This window comes from Phascolarctos cinereus, unplaced genomic scaffold, assembly GCF_003287225.1.
Source record: "Phascolarctos cinereus isolate Bilbo 61053 unplaced genomic scaffold, phaCin_HiC Scaffold_5;HRSCAF=322, whole genome shotgun sequence".
In the NCBI taxonomy this organism is placed as follows: Eukaryota; Metazoa; Chordata; class Mammalia; order Diprotodontia; family Phascolarctidae; genus Phascolarctos; species Phascolarctos cinereus.
In genome coordinates, this window is record NW_027555958.1 from 285,770,539 (window position 1) to 285,793,695 (window position 23,157).

General features: G+C 42.3%; 1 protein-coding gene across 2 annotated transcripts in view; it reads left to right on the forward strand.

The window, feature by feature from the left end:
• The window catches only part of TTYH2 (tweety family member 2), a 90,588-nt gene extending 76,502 nt beyond the window's left edge, over positions 1-14,086 (forward strand). For both annotated transcript variants that reach the window (XM_021002519.1, XM_021002520.2), the window contains 5 exons: positions 214-306; positions 1,556-1,698; positions 6,105-6,290; positions 7,172-7,250; positions 11,764-14,086. In XM_021002519.1, coding sequence (XP_020858178.1) covers positions 214-306; positions 1,556-1,698; positions 6,105-6,290; positions 7,172-7,250; positions 11,764-11,847 — 585 coding nt within the window. In that variant the 3' untranslated portion in view covers positions 11,848-14,086. The remainder of the gene's footprint in view (positions 1-213; positions 307-1,555; positions 1,699-6,104; positions 6,291-7,171; positions 7,251-11,763) is intronic.
• Positions 14,087-23,157: the final 9,071 nt, after the last annotated feature.

Sequence of the window (23,157 nt, forward strand, 5' to 3'; positions counted from 1 at the left end):
TTTCTCCACCTGGTTCCCTGGAGCCAGGTTCCCACTTACATGGGCCAGACTTGCTTTCCAGTATTTTTCAGAGGGTGCTGAGAATGTGTAATGCATTCTCTCTCCATCCCTCTTCCTCGTGGGTTGGCTCCTTCCCCCTGGTTTTAAAAGCTACTTTGCAAAAGCAGGCTTATCGTTGCAACCGTAAACCTTGTCCCCTTCTCTCCACTTCAGAAAGATCTGCTTGGGATACAGCTGCTGCTGAACTCATCTGAGTCCAGCCTCCATCAGCTGACTGCCATGTTAGATTGCAGAGGACTGCACAAGGTATTAGCTGGGGAGGGGAATATGGGGCTCGCACTGCAGGATTAAGAACTTTGCCCAAGCTAGGGTGACTAATGGAGGATGGCAGGTGGGGAGCAGTTGCCTTGAGACCTAGGCTAGGTTTCACCATGAAGGAGCTGTAGCTGTAAAGGGGAGGGTGTTGGGGTTCATGAGTCTCCTGAGATTCCTCCTAGCAGCTGGGAGAAGGAGGCTCTGAGTAAGTCACTGAAGCCTTCTGTTCAGTGAGTGATGAGTCACTGCCCCATATTGCAGACACACAATCCCCTGTCTACCCAGCTGTTCTCCTGGGGAGTTAGGATCCCAGCCTTTCTCTTATTATCAAAAAACATTGTTTAAAGACTTGTTTGCACAAAGAAAACTAGAGAGACCCAATCCCTTCCCTCTAAAGAAGGCATGTGTGTGGACAGAGAATTTATATGTATGTGTGTATATATGTGTGAGAAAGAGAGAGAGAGAGAGCACGCGCACACCAGAGAAAGAGATCTTTTATTTTGTTAGGGCAGGACATTACTAGTTTGGGAGCTTCCTCTACAACAAAAATTTCAGATCTCTCTAACTTAGATAAAAGCAAGGGAGTTTTCCGAGACATACAGACATGAATGAAGTGACTTGCTCAGGTCTTCCTGACTCCAAGCCCAGGCTTTGTTCAATACACTATACCAATATAGAGAATGTGCAGTGGAAAGAGACCTAGGTTCAAATTTAGGCTTCTCTACTTAGTAACAGTGTGATCTTGGGCAAATCACATAACCTCTAAGGAGGGGTTTAGACCAGATGTCCTTTAAAGTTTCTTTAAGATTTAAATATAAGGCTGTATTTGTTCAGTCATTTCAGTCACTTCTGACTCTTTGTGGCCCCATTTGGGGTTCTCCTGGCAAAGATACTGGAGTGGTTTGCCATTTCCTTCTCCAGCTCATTTTACAGTTGAGGAAACTGAGGCAAACAGTTAAATGAGTTGCCCAGGGTCACCCAGCTAGTATAGCTGGATTTTGAGGCTGGATCTGAACTCAGAAAGATGAGTTTTCCTGACTCCAAGCCAGGTATTCTATTTACCGTGCCAGCTAGCTGCCCCCAAAATATAAGGTGATAGGAGATAATAAACTGGTCTATGACAACATGAACATAGTCACATCAAATGCCTACTTGAGAGGAAAGGGTAAGAAGTACTCAACAAGAATGGCACCTTGATTTGTCATATTCACTCCAGAATGAGTTTTCCGTCCCTTTCTAGGATTACCTTGATGCCCTAATTGGTATCTGCTATGATGGTGTTGAAGGGCTGCTCTATCTTGGCCTGTTCTCCCTCTTGGCTGCCATGGCCTTCTCGACCATGATCTGTGCAGGGCCTCAGGCCTGGAAATATTTGGTTGTGAGGTAGGTTGATGGGAGAGAGAAGACAGGAGTCTCCTGCTGTTTCTCATCTCTGCAAAGGGATAAGGAGGGATATGATGACCAGTCTGGGTCCTCTGCTCTGGGATTTAAGCAACAAGAGTCCATTCTGAGTCTAGAAGAGGGCAGGAGAGTGGTCGAGGCTTCAGCCTTCAGCAGGTGGTTGATTTTCTGTGGAAGTATCCAGGAAATTTTAGGAGCTTCAATGTGGAGAGGTGATGGTGACCGTAGTGGGGTTGGGGTGGAGAATGCTTTTACTAAAGTTAGACCATGGTGCTTTAATCTTTGAGCTGCCCCTCCCCTTAGGGATGAATTCCTCTGATGTTCAGCCTTAAAAGGTAGTTAGAAGAAACCAGGATGAAACTAGGCAACTTTCTAGGGCACACCATCTGCTAGGAAGCCAGGCAGACAGTGTGCCCTAGACAGCTCCTTTTCTGTTGCTACCCTTCGCTGTCTTGTGTTACATGAGACCTTACATTATAGAATGAATGGGGCAGGGGAAGGTTATACTAGTGTACTCTTATCAGTCTCATGTCTCTATGTTTCCCACTGTTGCCCCTACTTTCTCTAGTAACCAAGAAAGATGATTTCTACTGTGTGCTAAGCATAATGGAGATGCAAAGATGGAAAGATAGGCATTTTAATATGTATTTTAAAAAATTAGAAGTCCAACAAATAAACATAAAAGAAAAGTTATTAAAGATTAGATGGAGAAATAAATTGGAAACAACAGAAATTATAAATAAAACTAAAAGCTGAATCTCTGGAAAGGCTACTAAAATTGATGACCCCCTAGTCGATATGATTAAAAAGAATGGAAAATTAAATCAGCAAAACAGCAAATGAGCAAATTGAAATCACAACAAAAGCAGAAGAAATAATAAGAATAATCAGAACATATTATGATCAATTGTATGCTAAGAAAACTGAGAACACAAAAGAAATAAAGAAATGCCTTTAAAAATATAAAATACCCAAAGTCTCAGAAGACCAATTAGAAATCTTAAATAATCCAGTCTCAGAAAAGGAAATAGATTTAGCCATAAAGGAACTACTGAAGGACCATCCTAGTCCTGATGGATTCATAGGAGAATTCTATCAAACTTTTAAAGAACAGTACCCAAATTATTCTCAAACACTGAGAAAGAAAGCACCTCACTAGAATCCTTTTATGAAACAAATATACCCCTAATACCTAATTCCCTAAACGAGAGAAGGATAAAACACAGAAAGAGATAGGCCAGTATTATTTAATGAACATTGACTCAAAAATTTAACAAAATCTTGTCAAACAGACTACAGCAATTTATCCAAAAAATCATCCATTATAATCAAGTGAGATTTATGCCAGGAATGCAAGAATGATTCAACATCAGGAAAATAATCAACATAATTAATCATATTAAAAACTAAAATATCCAAAACCACAGAGGACCTTTTTTTAATATCATAAAAAGCATCAATCTGAAAACTAAAATCAAGCATCAAAAGCAAAGAGAATACACTAGGACCTTTTCTAATAAATACAGGCATGAAGCAAGGATGCCCGCTCCCCTCATATATTGATATAGTTCTGGAAATTCTAATAGCAATAAGACAAGAGAAGATAATTAAAGGAATAAATGTAGGTAAGTTGGAGATAAAACTACCCCTGTTTGCTGATGATATGATGGTCTGTTTGGAAAATCTTAGGGAATCAGCAAAGATACTAATTGAGATAATAGCTTCAGCAAAGTTGCAGGCTACCAAAAAATCCTTAAAAATCAACCGCATTTCTAGTAATACTAGCAAAACACAAGAAGCAATAATAGAGGAAAATCCCATTCCAAATAACCACAAAATGCACAAAATATCTGGGGATCAACCTCCCAAAGCACACAAAAGACTTGTGTAAATTCAATTACAAAGTACTCCTTAAAGAAATAAGGAACTTAAATAGCTAGATGAATATTCAGTGCTTATGAAAATGACAATACAACTGAAATTAATTTATTCTTTTGATGCCAAAATAATCAAATTACCAAGGGAATACTTTACAGAACTTGATAAAGAAAATAACAAAATTCCTTTGGAAAAGCAGATCTAGAATATCGAGGGAAATGATGATGCTTCTGCAGGGACGAAGAGAGAAATGCACTTCCAGACCTCAAATTATATTATAAAGCAGCAATCATCAAAACCATCTGGTATTGGTTAAAGAACAGAGAGAGATTAATGGAACAGACTAGATAGGCAAGGGAGATTCAGAAATAATAGAACTCAATAACCCATTGTTTGATAAATCGGAAGATGTAAAATTACCTAGGGAAAAACTCCCTATTTGATCAAAACTGCCAAGAAAACTAGAAAGCAGTCTGGCCGAAATTAGGCTTAAACTAACATCTTATACCATAATCCACAAAACTTTCAAAATGGATACACTTCAATATTAAAGATCATGCTATTAAAAATTAGAAGAGAAACAGAATATATATTTCTCAAAACTATGGGTGGGAAATGTATTCTTAACCAAACAAGAAATAGAAGCAAACAAAATATAAAATAGACAACTTTGATTACTTGAAACTGACAAGCTTCTGTACAGACAATATTAATGCATCTAAGATAAGAAGGGAAGTAGTCAAATGGGGAAAAAATCTGTATCTAATTTCTCTGAGAAGAGTTTGATATCCAGGATATATAAACTCTCTCTCTCTTTCTCTCTCCCCCTCCCTCCCTCCTTACCTCCCTCTCTCCCTCTCTTCCTCTCTCCCTCTCTTTTTCTCTCTCCCTGTCTCTGTCTCTCTATACACACACACATACACACACACATATACATATACAGACCCACACACACACATATGACTGATATCCATTCCTCAATAAATAAATGCTCAAAGGATATAAACAAATAATTCTCAAAAAAAACTGCCAAGTATTCACAAACACATGAAAGAATGCTCCAAAATCCCTAATAATAGGAGAAATGCAAATGAAAACAACCCTAAGGTTTTACCTCACACCCTGCAAATTGGAAAAAATGACCAAAAATGTCAAGAGTCAATGTTGGAGGGGTTGTGAAATAGTACAACTATTTTGGAAAGGCAGTTTGGAATTATGCAAATAAAGTGACTAAAATATCTATACCCTTTGATCCAAAGACCCCATTACTGGGCTTTATACTCTAAGAAAGCCATCAATAAGAAAAAAGTCCACATAAACTTCAAAGTATTTATAGCAGCATTTTTTGTGATAGCCAAGAATTAGAAACAAAATAAATCCACAACAATTGGGGAATAATTAAACAAATCGTAGTACATATGTGTAATGGAATATTATTGTACTGTAAGAAATTATATGTGTGATAAATACAGAAAAGTATGGAAAGATTTATATGAACTGATGCAGAGTGAGGCAAACAAAGTCAAGAAAACAGTATACACAGTAACTGCAGCAATGTAAATGGAAAGAATGATGCACCAAAAAAAAAAATCAAAAGTAAATGTAACAAAATTTTAGAGATGAAACAGGACCCAAATGAGAACTATAAGAAGACACCCCCACCATGTCCCTTCAGAGATAGGGAGATAGCTGGAGTTAGGTAGATGGAGCTCGTAGTAAGCACTCACTGTATGCCCTGTGCTAAACCCTGAGAATATAAACACAAGAAAAAGAAAGACAACACATGCAAAAGAGCTGAAAAGCAGAGGATAGGCTGAGAAGGGAGGGTATTCACATAGGGTAAGGTGCAGAGGAGGTCTGGGGCACCATGGACTGTCCCAGCTTTGAAGAAAACAGGATGGCTAGCATGGGTGCTAATAGAGGCAGGACCTCAAATAGAGGTTCTGGGAGGAACTCACCAATGACAGGCAGAAGCCATCGGGGCAGAGGCCTTGCCGTAGTGAAGAGAAGGCTCCTGGGGTCCAGAAGTGGAGAGGTGGTCAAAATAAAACACAGTCCCTGCTTTCAAGGTGCTCACAAAAGAAAATGTATACATATGAAAATAAGTGTTATACTGTCTTGTTTTGCTGGTTAAATGTCCTATTTAGTAAAGGTAACATGTGGGAAGTGGTAGATGAGGGGTATGGTTAAGTGGTATTGGTATTTAGAGACAGGGAAGGTTGTCCTGGGCTGGTGCCATCATGGAGGGCTTCAGGGAAGAGGTGAGTCTTGAGTCCTGTTTTATTTGGATGAAAGATGACAAAAGGCTGGGTACTCCAGTTGTAGAGAAGGACGCAAGTGAAAGAACAGACTGATTAGATTGGAGAGTTCGTGTAGAGTAGCAGGCAACAAGGTTAGGCAGGAGGGTTGGGGGCCAGATTGTGGAAGGCCATGAATGTGAGGCTAAGGACGCCTAGCGTTCTGCCCCATGCTCCTGGCTCTGACATGCCCTGCTCTGCCTCTTGTTTCAGGGACAGGAGCTATGATGACATTGACGAAGATGACCCTTTCAACCCCCAGGCCCAGCGCATCGCTGCCCACAACCCTACCCGGGGACAGCTCCGAAGTTTCTGTAGCTATAGCAGCAGCCTGGGCAGTCAGACCAGCCTGCATCCCCCAGCCCAGACAGTCTCAAATGCCCCTGTCTCGGAATACATGTGAGGCCAAGGGGAGGTGTGGGTTCGGCACCCTCAGCTTCCACAAGTCCCAAGTTAGGAAAACAAATCATCGTACAAAATCCCTTCATAGTTCTGTTTTGCCCAAGAAGAGATGCAGAGGGCTTCCCTGCTTCTGACTTCCTAGGCCAACAGGACAGAGAAAATGCCCCTACTCTGTAGAATGCAAGTGGCATCCCCTGTACATGGCCTGTGATGAGCTAGCCCTGGGCTGGGGCACCGCTGGCCATGGTTAGAATCATTGAGACAAGACAGGGCTACATAGAAAGGTAGTAAAGGCAATTGAAGAAAAAGTATCACAAAGTAGGAGTTCTTAGCTTGTATCGTAGAACCCTTTTCAGAATAATGTTTTTAATTGAATAAAACAAAACACAAAGGAAACAATTCTATTATTATAATTGTCTTATTAAAATTATAAAAACATTTGTTTTTAGGTCCACAGCCCTCAGGTTAAGAAGCCCTAGTTCTAGGGAGATCCAGGGATTGGGGCAGAGGTCCTAATGTGTGCTCAGTAGCCATTCCGTCTGTCCTTCTACTCAGCCAGTGATATTTAGCAGCTACGATATGCTATTATATATTGTGTTATATCATATATCTTATCATATATCATATTATATTATATACACAAGTCTCTATTGGATGACCAGAGGGCAGCTGTTGGTGTTTAATAGACATTTCTAGGTACAGGTAGTTGTGGTGGTGCCGCACATCCCATATCTTCCCATGTGGGCACCTCTCTCCTGAAGTGAGCCTCCCCTCTACCTGGCCTGTTTGTACCTTCCTCTCCCCTTTTGTTTTCACTTTCCCCATCTATTTTAGCTTTCCTGTTCCCCCTCCTAAGCAAGTCTTCTCCAACCTTGCAGGAACCAAGCGATGCTCTTTGGTGGAAACCCACGCTATGAAAATGTCCCGCTGATTGGAAGAGCCTCTCCGCCCCCCACGGTACTCTGGCCTACTGAAGCTAAGTCTTGGCAGTAAATTCCCCTTTTCCCAAATTCTCCCTCCTCAATAGCCTTTCCCTTTGAAAGAACGAGGGAAAGTGGAGGAGAAGGAGTGGAGATCCCATAGTGGCTGGGCTGGTGTTAGATCCTGAGGTGTCCACCATCTGGCATTCTTTAGAGTAGATCAACTGAAATGTAAAGAGTCTGAAATATTCAGGGGACTTCTGGGTAGGGTTTTCCCTCTACTAGTGAAAGTTGGCACCTTCTTTGTAATTTATATGTAGTCTTGTGGAATTTTGTGGAGTAGAAGTGTCAAACACTAACAACACTCCCTGCTGCAACCAGATAAAATATATATATATATATACACACACAAAATAAAAGTACAATAGAACATAGATAATGTTGATATGCAGTTTTTTAAGTTAATAAGTTGCCTACAGGGATTCTTATATAAAGAGGCTTTTAGGTGGCTCAATGGATAGAGCGCTGGGCCTGGAGTCAGGAAGACCTGAGTTCATGTCTAGCCTCAGAAGCTTCCTAACTGTGTGACCCTGGGCAAGTCACTTAGCCTCTATCTGCCTCAGTCCACTGGAGAAGAAAAGGCAAACCACTCCAGTATCTCTGCTGAGAAAATCCCATGGACGGTACTGGTGTGCTTTGGTCCATGGGTCACAAAGAGTCAGAAAGGACTGAACAGCAGTGGAGCAGTTTCTATTTGAGTTTGACCCCTCTGTGGTAGAACATTGAAAGATTAAGTCATTAGCCTAGGGTCACACAATATGTGTCAGAGGCAGGGCTCGAGCTGGGGTGTGCCTGGCCATCTCTATCCACAATGCCTTTCACCGCTGTATTCTAGCAGGGTACAATAATGGATATTTTGGGGGAGGAGGAATGAAGGCGTTAGAGTGTCATAGGATTGTGGATTTAGAAATAGAGACCTTAAAAGCTATCTAGCCCAACCCTCATTTTATAGATGAGGAAACTGAGGCACAGAGCAGTTCATCAGACCATAGATTTAGAGCTGGCAGGGGCCTTCGAGACCATCCAGTCCAACCCTCCCCTCTCATTTTTGTTGTTGTTCAGTTGTTTTCCAGTCATGTCCGACTGTTCACGATCCCATTTGGGGTTTTCTCAGCAAAGACACTAGAGTGGTTTGCCATTTCTTTCTCCAGCTTGTTTTATAGATGAGGAAACTGAGGCAAACAGAGTTAAGTGACTTGCCCAGGGTCACACAGCTATTAAATGTCTGAGGCCAGATTTGAACTTGGGAAGATGAGTCTTTCTGATCCCAGCTTTGTGATCTATCTACTGCACCACCTAGTTGTCTCCCCGTTTTACAGATGAGAGAACTCAAGTGACTTACCCTAGGCTACATAGCTAATAAATAAGTGGCAGAGCTAGGATTTGAATCCAGGTCCTGTCATTCCAAAGTCTGCTTGAGGTTTCATTTGCCTGCAGCGTGTCTTGATGTGGACCACCTAATTCCCTATTGATGGTGGATAACAGAAGTGTGTCGACTCCTATTTTGGTCTTTTCCAGTTGCAGGTTAGCCTTTCACCGATGTCCCCCAAGATGGCTTGTGAGAGCCTTGGACTCTTGCAGGGAGTCAGATGGCAGAAGGAGGAAGAGCTAGTCAGTAATCCAGGCTGCGCTGATCATGAATAGAATCTCCTGGGAAGGTGGAAAGTAGATAATGGGAGAAAGTGAGGGAGACTGAGGAACAAGCCGGGTTGTACCCACCCCGCCTCCGGGGCAGATTATTTGAGCTAGATGGGACCTCTAAACCCCTTGCTCTTACAGCTGAGGAGACTACAGCCCAAAGAGAGAAGGATGCTGGACCTGGGTCACCCAGTAGGTGTCTGAGATGGGATTTGAACCCAGACCTTCCTGACTGTGGCCAAGTCTAGGGCTCTGTCCGCTGTGCTATTGCTCAGGCCGTGTTGAAGGAGATCTGAGCCACTTCTGAGGGTCCCCTAGAGCTGGCGGCCCTCGGGACTAGGAGAAAAACAAAAGAGTGGCTGAGGGGGGGTGGTAGGTTCAACCTGGGTCTGGGTTGGTCTGGGCAGCCAATGACCTTTCCCATGTCCAGGAGGAGGGGTCCCAGGCAGTTTAGAACTCTGGCAAGGAATTCTTATTTTGTCTGCCCTTCAGCCTTGCATCCAAGGTCAACTGTTGATTATCTATGCTTATGAGGGGAGAAAATAGGTAATCAGAAATAATTTATGTTTGGCGATGTTTAATTCTATTTTGCCTCAACAGAGTTTCCTTAATGAGAATGCATTAAATATTAAGATCTTCATGCAGTCCCTAGACATATAGTGACTGATGCAGGGGAGTAGCTTTTGGCATCTAAAATCCCAGTGGTAGAAAGTGGAATATAGTAAATTTATCTCCTGCCCCAGCACCAGAGGGAGCCCAGGCAGCAAGCTCAAAGATTAGTATATTCCCCTGGGGCTAAGGTACTGTGCATTTCGGTGAAGGTGCTTCAGAGTAATACAAATGATAAAGAAATCATTTAAAAGCAGGGAAATTTAGTCTGGGGTCATTCACAGCAACTAATTTCTTGGGCAAAAGAACTTGGGAGAGAAGGTGGCAGTGTGGATACAGCACTACTTGTAGAGTCAGGAAGACCTGAGTTTAAATTTGACCTTGGAAACTTACTAGCTGTATGACCCTGGGCAAGTCACTTAACCTCTGTTTGCCTTAGTTTCCTCAATTGCAAAATGGAGATAATAACCGCACCCTCCTCCAAGGGTTGTTGTGAGGATCAAATGAAATATTTGTAAAACATGTAGCGCAGGGCCTGGTGCATATTGTTTATCCTTCATTCTCAAAGAAGACCGTGACATCAGGAAGGTAATGCCAGGACTTGCAAATGAATGGAATTTAAGTGAGGGAGGGCTGTTCAAAGTCACCAGCCCCACTTTCTCCTCTGGAGCCATCTGGGTTCAGTGGCAAGATACAGATCAGGATGACTGGAGATTGCTGCACCCCACCCCCACCCCCATAGTAAAGCACTATATAAATGCACATTCCCTCCCCTGAGGCCTAATAATGTAGGCTATAGATTAGCAAAGTCGTCTCCAGAGCACCCAGCAGCACCTCCTAGGTCCACACTACTGCCTTTTCTGGGAAGTTAGAGATCCCTCTCTTGCATCAATCCCCATAGATATTTTAAGTTACTTGGGGCCACTTAAGGAATTGTGGGTTCTTTGATGTGATCAGCCTTGTTGTAGAAGACCTTGCTTCTTGTACACTGACCTGTCCCCTCAACCATTTTCTCCATGTATGCTAATTATTACTAGCCTCATTCTTCACCAGTGACTCCTGACCCCTTCCCCATTCCTGAATCTTGGAGGTCAGCTGGCTTCTTGCAATATGAAGAGGGCAGGCACCTGGCTATCCACTTGTGGTATTGACATGCCTCTTGGTATTTAGGGTGAGCAGGTCAGGAGCTTCCAGCAGGGATAGCTGGGAAAACTTGAAGCTAGAAATAGACAGCGCAGCAGGCAGGCACCTCCTAGGAGTGGGCCTATGGACCGAATCTCCTACTTCAAAAGCTGCCTTTCCAGCCTTGGCTGTAAGCAGTCCAGTTTAAAATGGGCAGAGACTAATTTGAGCCTCTGTTTCTAAGCTAGCAAAGGCAGAATAATCTACTCTCTAAGCACATATCATATGCATATCTTGTGGGGGGGGGAGTTTTAAAAAGAACTATACTGCTGAAAGACCCACTCTCCCCCTCCTTCTTAAAAGCTGTAAGCTGAGATGTAGATCTCAGAATTTTTGAGGGTAGATGATTAAGAAGGTTTCAGATGTGCTAGCTAATAATGGTTCTTCTAAAAGCAGGTCTGAACCTTGTTGGCATCATAGACCCCTCTGGCAGTCTGGTGACCCCTCTGGCAGTCTGGTGACACCTCTGACCCGTTCTCAGCACGTTTGCAAATTGATAAAGCAAAATACATGGGATTCCAAAGGAAACCCAATGATATTGAAATACAGTGGGTTTTTTGTTTTGTTTTTAAACAAGTTTACATACCCCAGGTTAAGAACACCTGTTCTAAAGCAGGTAAAGTAACATTGAAAGGCCTGAATTTTTAGTCGCTCTTGAGCTCTTGGCTAGAAAAGTCTCATAAAAGTCACTGTCCCTCTTCAGAGGTATTTAGGGTTCACATTAGGGGCTCCCCCTCATCCCCTCAATATGACAGAGGTCTGTGTGCTCTCTTCCACTTTGGTATTTCCTGAAGAAATGCTCCTTCTGTGTTTTGACTCCATGGGTTAACTCATTCCTCTTTGCAAAAAAAAGTCTGGAGAACACTGCCCTGTCTATGAATATCCTGTTCTGTCATGTGCATTTCTGATTGTGAATGCCATACTAGGCTTCCTCTGCTGGTGTAACATCTTTATACTGTTAGAACTTTCTAATGTAACTTTAACTAACAAGGTACCTAATGAGGAGTGATAATGGAAATGCATTTCCTGCTCTCATTTTTTTTTCTCTTTTCTCCCTCCAGTACACTCCCAGCATGAGGGCGACATACCTTTCCGTCACTGATGAGCACATGAGGCATTACGGGAATGAGTTTCCAGCCCAGTAGTCTTCCAGTGGTTTCTTTCTTTTCTTTCTTTTTTTTTTCCCAAAAGAAAACACAAGCTATATTTCTTGAATAGAAATTAAAGGAAACTAGAAAAATGCATGAACTAAGCAAATGAAACAAGCTCAGCTGAAGAGAGCATGAGCTGGTGGAGCTGATTGAAGAGAGGGCAGACTCCTGAGCAAGGCTGGAGAGCTGGAATATGGCAGACTGCCAACCCTAGACAGAGAGAAGATGTCAGGAGTCTCTAGGGTGCACATACCAACACCTGCCTGTCTTCCTGTCCATGTTGGAAATGCCCTATGGTGGGAGCCTAGAAGCTGCTGTTCCCCAAGTTGTATTTCAGTCATCTTCTCCTTTCAAAGAAAAGGTGGGAGGCCTGGACAGGCCCAGATGCTGCAGTCTGGGGACAGAGCTGTCTCTCCTTGGACCTTCGTTGAGGACTTTGTCTTCTGTTACATTTTGATAGTTACTCGGAGTCAAAAGCACAGGTCATCAGATCTCTTAATCTCCTCTTCCCTCTCCTTCCTGACTGCACTGATTAGGAGAGATTTTTTTTTACCTGCCTGCAATAGAGGGAAGAGTTGTTTTTGTTTTGTTTTGTTTTGTTTTTAAAGAGAAGTTAAATGTGAAATACATAGTTTAATACTGTCCGAATAAATAGGCCACAGGGCCACACTGACTCTTTGGTAGAGAGGCAGCTAACCAGGATAATGGAACTGAATTTTCTTAATGGGGAAGAGGTGAGAGAGACGTGTTACTTTTTTTTCACGTTTATTTCCATGCAAAATTTTCTCTCTTTTTCAAGAGGAAGATGTGGGGTCTTGGCAACAACTTGGTAGAAGTAAGCTTATTGAGTATGAAACATAGGGATGGGAAGGTGATAGAGACAGAAAAAAGGGATAGCATTGGATAGTGCATACTGATAGTCTTCCAGGAGACCTTAGGATTGGGATTTGGGGCCAATTTGGTCTCCTCCATTGTGTACGTGCATCATTCACGTTTGCCATTGGACAACCACCCTTCCTATTATGCCTTTGACCTCCTTGTTTTCTCACAGATGGAAATTCTGCTCTAAGTTTATCAGATGTAATAGGGCTGGTCTCAGGTGTTCATAGAAGCATTTGAAAGGGCATATAACCCTCTTTTTTTCTCCAGTGTTTATTTTTTAATTGATTAATCCAAAGGAGAGAAACCTTCAGCACATTCTCCTTTTAAGATATGGGATTTTGAATTCATTTCCTACGTTTAAAAAAAATATTGGTATTATTCTTAGTACTGATCAGCTCCCCTGGGTTTAGCAGAATTTTTTTTTTAATAAAATGCAATAGACAACTAAGAGTGAGACATCTACCAGTGCTTGCAGAAGATCCTGCTTTCATCCCACTCAGGGAGAAAGTCTCTTTAATGAGAGAGGCAGCTAACCAGGATAATGGAACTGAATTTTCACACTGGGGAAGAGGTGAGAGAGACACGTTACTTTTTTCACGTTTATTTCCATGCAGAATTTTCTCTCTTTTTCAAGAGGAAGATGTGGGGTCTTGGCAACAAGCAGGAAAAAGTGTCTTCTACTGTGTCATACCTCTTCCCTACCACTGACATTTTCATTGATTCTTTCATATGCTATGCTACCAGCCTTCACCTCCATTGTGAAAATAGGCTTTTGAGCCAGGAGGAAATAATGACCTACCATTCTGCCTCTCCTGAGGATTAAAGGTTAGGGTCTTTGGTGCTTCCAATCTCCTGCCAACCCAAAGTGCACATGCTCAAGCCCCTCCTAGAGCAGGAATAAAATTCTGCTTTAGCTTGAGATTGGGGGGCTTCTTGTGGCTTTGGAAGAGCTCCCTTATTGGAATAACAATGCTGACACGGTGTGGAGTATTGGCTAACTTATGGCAGGTAAAACCAGCATTGGCAAGCCAGGCCATCCCAACCCAGGGCTCTTCCATTAGAGCTACTGAACTATCAGTGACTCACTGTGTCCCTCACTAACACTAACCTGTATATACTCTGTACGATAGAAACATCCTTTGAATGTTTGTGACCATGGACCATGTGACTAGGAGCGACTGTTACACAAAGTTTTGCTTCTTAATATTTCATTGTTGTAACTAGGACAGCTATTTTTAACGCATGTAAATGGAACATTCTTTTGGGGGCTCCTGAAGGAGCAAAATGGGGAAACCTCTGCCTGAATGTGGATGTACCTGCCCAGGAGAAAGAAATAAACACTTGTACTAAAGTTTGGAGTTGGTTTCTAACTTCCTCAGCCACCCAGGGACATCAAGCCTTGAACTGACTCTTTCTGGAATATGGTGGTAGTTCCTTAGGAGTGGTAGAGATTACAAACTTTTTTTTTTAATTTTAAAGTCAAAGGATGTGATGGCAACGTTAGTAAATCACTGACTTCTCTGTTTTGGGCAAACTTTACTCGGGGAGGAAAGGTCATCACTTCAGTTCGAACCTATGCCATCCTTTCTCCAATTTGCCTTGCAGGAAGATAGCCTTACTATTGCTGGGATGGCTGCCGTCGGTTATTCAATGTGTAACACAGGTCTTGGAGTCCAGAGGCCCTGGTTTTGAGTCCTGGCTCCTACTCTATTAATCATGTCTGTTCCAGACCCTTCCCCTTTATATAACCCGTACAGAGCATTGTACTAGCAATTTTGCAGACTATGTTTGCTGCTTCCTGGTCCTGGTGAAGCCTGTATCTGAACTGTATGTATTCATGACGTCAGTCATTCAAAAGAGAATTTATTGGCAACAATTTTGTTCTAATCAGTGTGGTAGGAGTTAGCCATAAAGATAAAAACAAAATAGGCCCAGACCTCAAATAGTGACTTTCTCTCAGGGATGGCCGTGAGCGTGTATATCTAGGGGAAGGGCATTTCACGTAGTAGGTGTCATTTGAATAGAATTTTGAAGGAAACGAGATCCTAAGAGTAGAGTTTGAGTACCCACCCAGCATGGAGGTTGGGTAAGGCAAAGGTGCAGAGACGGGAGTTAGGGTTAGGGAGTGTTATGTGCAAGAAAGAGCAAGGAGGTGACTTTGGCTGGGGGGTTAATTGTACCAGGATGGTAGACATGAGTAGAGAGAGTATGGGGGCGTGGATCTGTGAGAAAGAAGTCTTCACACAAGTCTTCTATAAAGCTTTCTGAAAAGTCTAGATTCTCTTGATCCATGAGGATACTTGTCCAAGACCCAGCAAATGGGGAAAGGGGCCCAGGTTTCCTGGTTCCCAGTCAATCATTTTGTCTATATGTACCAGAGGCAGGGGTGGGGAGTCTGCTGCCTCATGAGCACATGTGGCCCTCTAGGTCCTCAAGTGCAGCCCTTCGAATCCAAACTTCACAGAACAAATCCCCTTAATAAAAGGATTTGTTCTGTAAGACTTGGACTCAGTCAAAAGGCCGCACCCAAGGACTTAGAAGGCCACATGTGGCCTCGAGGCCACAGGTTCCCCCAGCCCTGTACCAGACCATCTGGGGCCTTCCAAATGAGCTTGGTCTTTTGGACCTTTACTTGTAATGGGGGGAGGGGAGACCAGGAGGGGCAGGGGGCTTAGGGGGGAGGAGAGAAAGAAAGCAGCTGCTCTCTTGCTCTTTCCTGAACACCTGCAAGGTGGAACCTCTGGAGTATACAACCAGAGTTTTGAGAGAAGAGTATTTGGAATGAGATATAAGAGGCTTTTCCTATCACCAGGCTGAAAATTTATCAGATGTGAAGATTCCTTTATTGAAAATGTTGTCTTTTTTTACCCCTTCACAAGAGGTAGTGGGACCCCACTCCCTTTTCCTCCCAAACTATAGGATCCCAAGGGTAATACGAAGTGATAATCAAAGCAGTGGGGCACCTCTCTGTGTTCTAAGCATTGCCGATTTTGAGAGTAACTACTCCAACCCAATTCTCACGTGAGGGGAGACACGAGATTCTACTTAATTTTCTCTGGGCTCTGAGGCGAAATGACATTAAGTCAGGTCCTAGACAAATAGAGAAGACTGTGGTATGTGGATGCTGAGGAGGTCAAGAGTTCTAGTTTATTTCTCTTCTAGATCTGAGCTACCCTCTGTTCCATGACCACAATCTGTATCTCTAACTCTGGCCACTCATTTCTGAAAAGGAAAAGAAAGGGAGGGTGAGGAAATATCATGGGTGCTAGCCTCACAGTGTAGCCCACATTGGCTCTGAAGATCCTTACTCAATTCTCTCACAGATAAGTCTCGGGTCCTAGGACAACACTATATCTCTCCATTAGGGTTCTAGGGGTGCCTCTGAGGAAGTGGCTATGGTTCTCTAATGGTTTATAAATCCCCAAGGGGAGGTTGTACTAAAATTTCTTTAATGGATCCTTAAGTAGTAAATAATAGCAGAATATTATGAGTGGTGTATTAAATTACCCTGGGAGTTCCCAATATTCTGTTGTTAAAAGTGGTTCACAGAACAAAAAAATATGTTGGAAATAGTGCTCTAATGCCATCTTCTTGAGCCCTGACTGGTGTGCTTCCTGTAAGATTATTAGTTAAAAATTATGTTACTCAGTGATGGCAGCATCGGTCCACCTCCTCTAGACTTCCTGGCACTTCTAATGATTATTAAATATTGTCTTCTCCCTCTGAGTGGGGTGCGACAGGCCTGAGTGTCAAGATGGTTTTAGATCCTGAAACAAATCGTTTTTCTACCAAGGTCTTCCTCCTTATGCCATAATTTATTAAAGGAGTGGAAGAATGGTGACCAGAATAATGTTTATCATAAAATGGAGAGTTGAAATTTTTTTTTTGAGGAGGAATAAAGCATTTATTAAGCACTTACTGTGTGCAAAGCATTGTATGAAGTGCTAGGAATACAAATAGAAAATATAGTCCCTGCTCTTAAGAAATTCACATTTTTTTCATGTAAAACATTTCTAAATTAGCCATGTTGCCAAAAAAAATTTGAAAACGACTTCAATCTGTGCTCAGAGTTCATCAATTCTCTCTCTGGAGATGGTTAGAATTTTTCATCATGAGTCCTCTGGAATTGCCTTGGATCATTGCATAGCCATCATTACAATATTGCTGTTACTGTGTATAATGTTCTGGTTCTGTTTACTTCACTTTGCATCAGTTTTATAAGTCTTCCCAGGTTTCTGAAAGCATCCCCCTCATCATTCCTCATAGCACAAAGTATGCCATCACAATCCAATAGCACAACTTGTCCAGCCATTCCTCAGTACGATGGGCATTCTCTCAAAGTCCAGTTCTTTGCCACCACTGAAAGGTTCTATAAATACTTGTGTACAAATTGGTCCTTTTTGTTTTTCTTTTATCTCTTTGGATGCAGACCTAGCAGTGGTATTGCTGGGTCTAAGGGTATGCAGTTTTATAGTCCTTTGGGCATAGTTCTGAATTGTTCTCCAGAAAATCGTTGGATTATAAATTGAAGTTCTTGATCAAGACTTCCCATATTAGTCTCTGGGCAATAACTGTTTCTAGTTCTCATTCTCAATGGGTTTACTTATCTATGGGAATCACCCAATTTTTCTCCATCTTCAGACTTCAAACATATATAGTTATTTAGACTGTAAATGTGCATTTTCAGATATAGTAATCATGGCTTATGAGCTGCTAGGGGGTACATTGAATAAAGTGCCAGGCCTGGAGTCAGCAAGACTCATCTTCCTGAGTTCAAATCTGACCTCAGACACTAGCTGTGTGATCCTGGGTAAGTCACTTAATCCTGTTTACCTCAGTTTCCTCATCTGTAAAATGAACTGGAAAAGGAAATAGCAGACCACTCCAGTATCTCTGCCAAGAAAAACCCAAATGGGATGACGAAGAATTGGACACAATGAACAGCCATTACTTTTTTTTTTTTTTTGCTTTCTGGTGAGGCAACTGGACTTAAGTGACTTTCCCACAGTCAAACAATGACTTTTAAGATCCCTTTCCACTCTAAGTCTCTGATTCTCATCTGGTAAAATTCACATTTTGGTGAAGGCCCCGAAGCTGAGAAATTGAGTGATTTACTTGCCTAGAAGTAGCAGAGTGGGAACTCAGACTCAGGTTTTCTGACCCACTCTACTGGAGAAGGGCTGACTTCAGGACATCTGACCTACACCCTCTTCTTTCCTCTTTGCCCATAAAACTGCTAGCCTGACATTCCCAGGGGCTGACACTTCTCATTGAAAAAGACAAATTTGTAGATCAAAAGAATTCACCTACAGAGGAAGTGTATATTTGAGTAGCTGAGTTCTTTGACCTGATTTTCCTCCCCGACTCTCAGTTTCTTTTTGTATTTGTTAAAGGCATAAGTAAAAGTGGGATAGAGATTGAAGTCAATAAGATTTGGATAGTTCAGAAAAATTTTGGGCACCTGTTTTTTTAAAGAGTAGCTAAGTGGCACAATGGATAGAAAGCCAGGCCTGGAGTCAGGAAGACTCATCATCCTGAATTCAAATCTGGCCTTAGTAGCTGTGTGACCCTGGGCAAGTCACTTAACCCTTTTTGCTTCAGTTTCCTTATCTGTCAAATGAGCTAGAGAAGGAAATGACAAACCACTCCAGTATCTTTGCCAAGAGACCCTCAAATGGGGTCTCAAACAGTCAGACATGACTAAACAATAACGCTTTTTTAACAGTGAGTATTTCCTTACTGTGGTATACCTCTAGATGGCACAATGGATAGAGTTCTTGGCCTGCAGTCAGGAAGACATGAGTTCAAATGTGACCTCATACGTGAGCTACATGAGCCTGAATAAGTCACTTAGCCTCGTTTCCTCAAATGTAAAATGGGAATAATAATAGCACCTATCTCCAGAGTTGTTGTGAGGATCAAATTGTAAAGCACTTATTACATTGCCTGGCACATAGTAAGCACTATGTCAATGTTAGTTATTATTATTCTTACCCATCACAAACTTGTACCAGGTTGGGGGGGCAGGGGGAGGAGGGGATGAAGGAGGAAGGCAGCATTCCTAATAGTGAGTGTGAGTAAACTGCAACATATAACCACCATCAAGACAAAAAAGGGTAAAATAGGTCATCAATGTACAAAAGGAAAAGAAGGTAGCCTGGTCAAATGGGTGAGGACGAGAGACAACTGGGTGCAGCCCCACTGGAATCCTTGAGATACCAACACGTTGGGTGGCTCCCTATGGCGACCTCAGGGATGACACGGACAAGAATCACGCAAGATGAATAATGAAGATGGGGTGTGGTCTGTATCATCAAGAAACAATCAGAAATGTCACATATCCATTGGTGTATTGCAGAGTTCTTGATCTACAGCCTCAACGTGTGGAAACTCTACATTTGAAGCAAATGTAGCAGATTGTTCTTGTTGTTGGGCTGGTGAATAGTCAGGCAGAGCTGTCAGTCACTTTTAAACCCCACCTTTGTGTGAACCAAGCCCATAGATAGGTGTGGCCCCTGTTGAAATATCAGCAAGTGCATCTGGCATCAGTCCCGGTGGAATTGTGTACATCATGTGCTAGAAATGACACTGACTTTTTTTTTTGTCTCAGTGTTTCTAACTCTGAGCATCAGCCTATTGCTAAGCTAGCCAGGCCCTAGCTGACAGAAGTGACTCCATATTTAACCACTGATTGACATGCTCATGTACCAGAAATTCCCTAAGTCCCAATAATTGGCTTGGTCAGCTATATTATTAAAGGTGGGGAATTAAAACCTTTAATGATCATAATCACTTAAGCAGACTTCATCTAATCCTTGTCTGCAAAGTTTCACTGCAACCTTTGACATTGTCGATCACATAGTACCCTGGTGGTTGCTGAGGGGGATTGGCAATGGCTGCCACTGACTAACTGCTCCTAAGGCCCCCATTCCACTTAGTTCCTGTGACTCTGTATACAGAGAGCAGAAACCTTGAGATCTGAGCTCTTGATCAGGGTTTGCATCTGACTGTATGCCTAAGCCTGTGGGATTGTAGGGCTGGAAAGTGGTGTTTTTGAAGCCTGTGAGTAATAAATCACTGGTCTTATGATCCTTCGCGTGCCTCACCCATGATCTCTCCACACTAATATTTTCAGCAAGCTGTGGTTGAAATGTTCAGTTTTGGGATCCCAATGGGCATAGTAAGATGTAGCTCTAGATTCTCTTCTAGCAAAGCTAATATATCTTGGAGTGGCTTGCACTCAAAATCTTTACTTTGGTAAGAATGGATCCTGGAAGAAAGTCTATACAATGAGAAATACTTTTCCCAAAACACTTTTGCAACCATGGATTCTTCGTGGTTCTTGATGAGAAATGCCTATGCACATCCTGCAAAATGGTCAGTTACAACCTCAATTGGGCCCTCGCTGCTGCTAGGCAATCCTACTATACCTCCCTTATCAACTCACTATCCCACTCTTCACAGCAGCTCTTCCAAATCTTATCCCTCCTCAAGTCTTCCTTGGCTCCTCCTCCCTCTACTCTCTCAGCAGATAATCTTGCCTCATTTTATAGAAAAAAATTGGGACTATTCACTGTAAGCTCCCTTTCCTCCCTTCTTTCTCATCTCCTACAACACAGGTGCCTTCTGACACTATCTTCCTTCTCCCTTGTCTCAGGTGAAGAGGTGGCTTAACTCCTTACCAAGGCTGACCCCTCAACCTGTTCAAGTGATCTGATTTCACCCGATCTCCTCCAGCAGATTGCCCCTCTGTCATCCTTAGTCTTTTAATTATTTTCTCTTCCCCTCTACTGGCTCATTACCTACTTCCTACAAAAATGCCCATGTCTCCACATCGTGAAAAAACCCTCACTTGATCCTTCCATCCCTGCTAACTATTGTCCTGTCTCCCTATATCTCCTTGGCTCTTCGTGGCTAAACTTGAAAAGACCATCTATAACAGGTACCTCCACTTTCTCTCTTCCTACTCTCTTCTTAACCCTTTGCAATCTCGTGTGTAAATTTATCATTCCACTGAAATTGCTCCCTCCAAAGTTATAAATAATCTCTTCATTGTCAAATTCAATGGCCTTTTCCCTATCCTCATTCTCCTTGACTTCTCTGCAACCTTTGACACTGTTGATCACTCTCTTCTCTCTAGGTTTTCAGGCATCACTCTTTGCTGGTTCTCCTGACCACTTCTCAGTCTCCTTTGCTGGATCCTCATCCAGATCACATCCTTTAACCATAGATGTCCCTCGGAGTTCTGTCCTAGACCCTCTTCTCTTCTCCTCCCATATTACTTCACTTGGTGATCTCATCTGCTCCCATGGATATAATTACTATCTCTGTCTTCCTCCCTCCTCTTTCTCTGTCCACAGGGGGAAACATACCCTTACATGTGGATGCTCTGCCCAAAGGAATATAAATTTTTGATCACTTAAACCTCATAAAATATCTTGGGGTGTGGGGACTAGATTTTTTTTTCCTCTTCCCTACCTGTTTATTCTATCTTTTTTTAAAAAGCTGAAATAATTAACTCTTTTGTTCCACATCATTTCATTAATGATCTCTTAAAATAGTACTCTGGAAAACCAGGCTTTGATAAAGCCCACTGGGATTCAATGGAGCTGCTTAACTATGCCTTAAACCCAGATCACTCTGCTCTCCCTAATTAGCCAATAATAGCCCAAGCCTCACTTAGTCGTTGTTTGGGTTTTGATGGTTCTGAGTAAGTGTAATTAGCAATTGTTTCTGTTCTGGCCAGAAACTCTAAGGGTCTTCCTTCCCAGATTGATTTTTTTTTAAGTAGGCAAACTTTGGGGCCCTCTTTTGCCTCATTTCTTACCTAGCCTTAAATCACTGAATCACTAAATGGGTGTTGCTTCAGACAAATTGAGACATGGGAAAGATCTTAGCTTAAAAAGGCCAAGGTCTGCCCATTGCATTTGGGGTCATATGCCTTGCCACTGGACTCAGATGATTCTGGAGGAAAGAGTGAGGCTGATGACTTTGCACAGCCCTGCCTCACTTTAAAACTGATTCACTTGCAAGTCAAGACATCACCCTCCTGATGTCCTTGGTGCTCCTTAAGAATGAAGGACAAGCAACAATTACTATCTCTATACTTATGATTCTTAAATTTATTTATCCTACCTCAAACTCTCTGCTGACCTCCAGTCTCACATCTCCAACACTATTTCAGACACTTTGAACTGGATGTCCAGTAGACATCTTAAACACTTTATCTTTTTGACATCTCCAAATCCCCAGCAAAATATAGCACTTCTGAGATAATATCTCAGTATTAGATTTTTCTCTATCTCTTTTATATTCAATTGCTTCTTTCCAACTGTATTGCCAATAAGTATTACCCTGATTAGTATTTGCTAATAATTACAACAGTTTATAAAGACAAAGTTAATATTGAAAACAAAGAAAGGTCAACAAACTCCCATCACCCTCTCCTCCCTACCTCCAATATACCCCTCTCTACCCTATGCCCAAGGAAAACAGATTCAAGCTCCTACGAAGGATTTTATGAAGAAAAAGAAAGTACAGGATTACTGTCATGTAGTCTGTAGTCCAGGGACTTCCCCCGCTACAAGGCTTCTGTCTCAGCTTCACATACTTCATGCCCCATTGGCCCATGCAGCCTCCTTCCCAGAGTCTTGACCCCTTTGTGGAGGCTGCCTCTGCCTACACTCCTGCTTTCCTGGCTCCATGTGTCTTTTACCGATTCCTTTTTTTCCAGTTCCCTGTTGCTTCCTACAAGTTAGGAACTTTGTTCCTCTTTTAGTCTGTCTCTTGTACTCAGAGAATTGACTTTTAACGGTCACCCTGAGCTATGGCCTCCTCTTATTGCATTATTTTCTTTCTGATTCATTCAAGGGACTAACTTACATCTGATAAAAAGATCCACTGCTGTGGACATATCTTTTACCATCAACTTAACACCCTATTGTCCTCCCTTTTCTGTTATTATATCCCAGACAGTCAAGAACCACTCTCTTATGTTAAGGATTTTATGGCTTAGTTGGAGATGAGTAATACACATGGAACGGTGAACAACCCAAGATAGTCCATTTTCCATGAGTAGTTCTGCTACTCCACGGAATAACATTATCTCCCCCAGGATAAACTGATCACCTAAAATCTAATCACCATGCAGATTGACTCAGCTTTTTTCACCTCCTCATTTCCCTCAGCTGCATTTCTCCTCTGATTAAAGGGTGGGATGGTGGAGCAATAGACTCCTCCAGTGCCTTGCTTTATTGTTGTTGAATCATTTCAGTCTCACTCTTCAGACCTTATCTGGGGTTTTCTTTGCAAAGATACTGGAGTGGTTTGCCATTTCCTTCTCCAGAAGGAAGAAACTCCAGATGAAGAAACTGAGGCCAACAGGTTAAGTGACTTGCCGAAGGTCACACCTACTAAGCATCT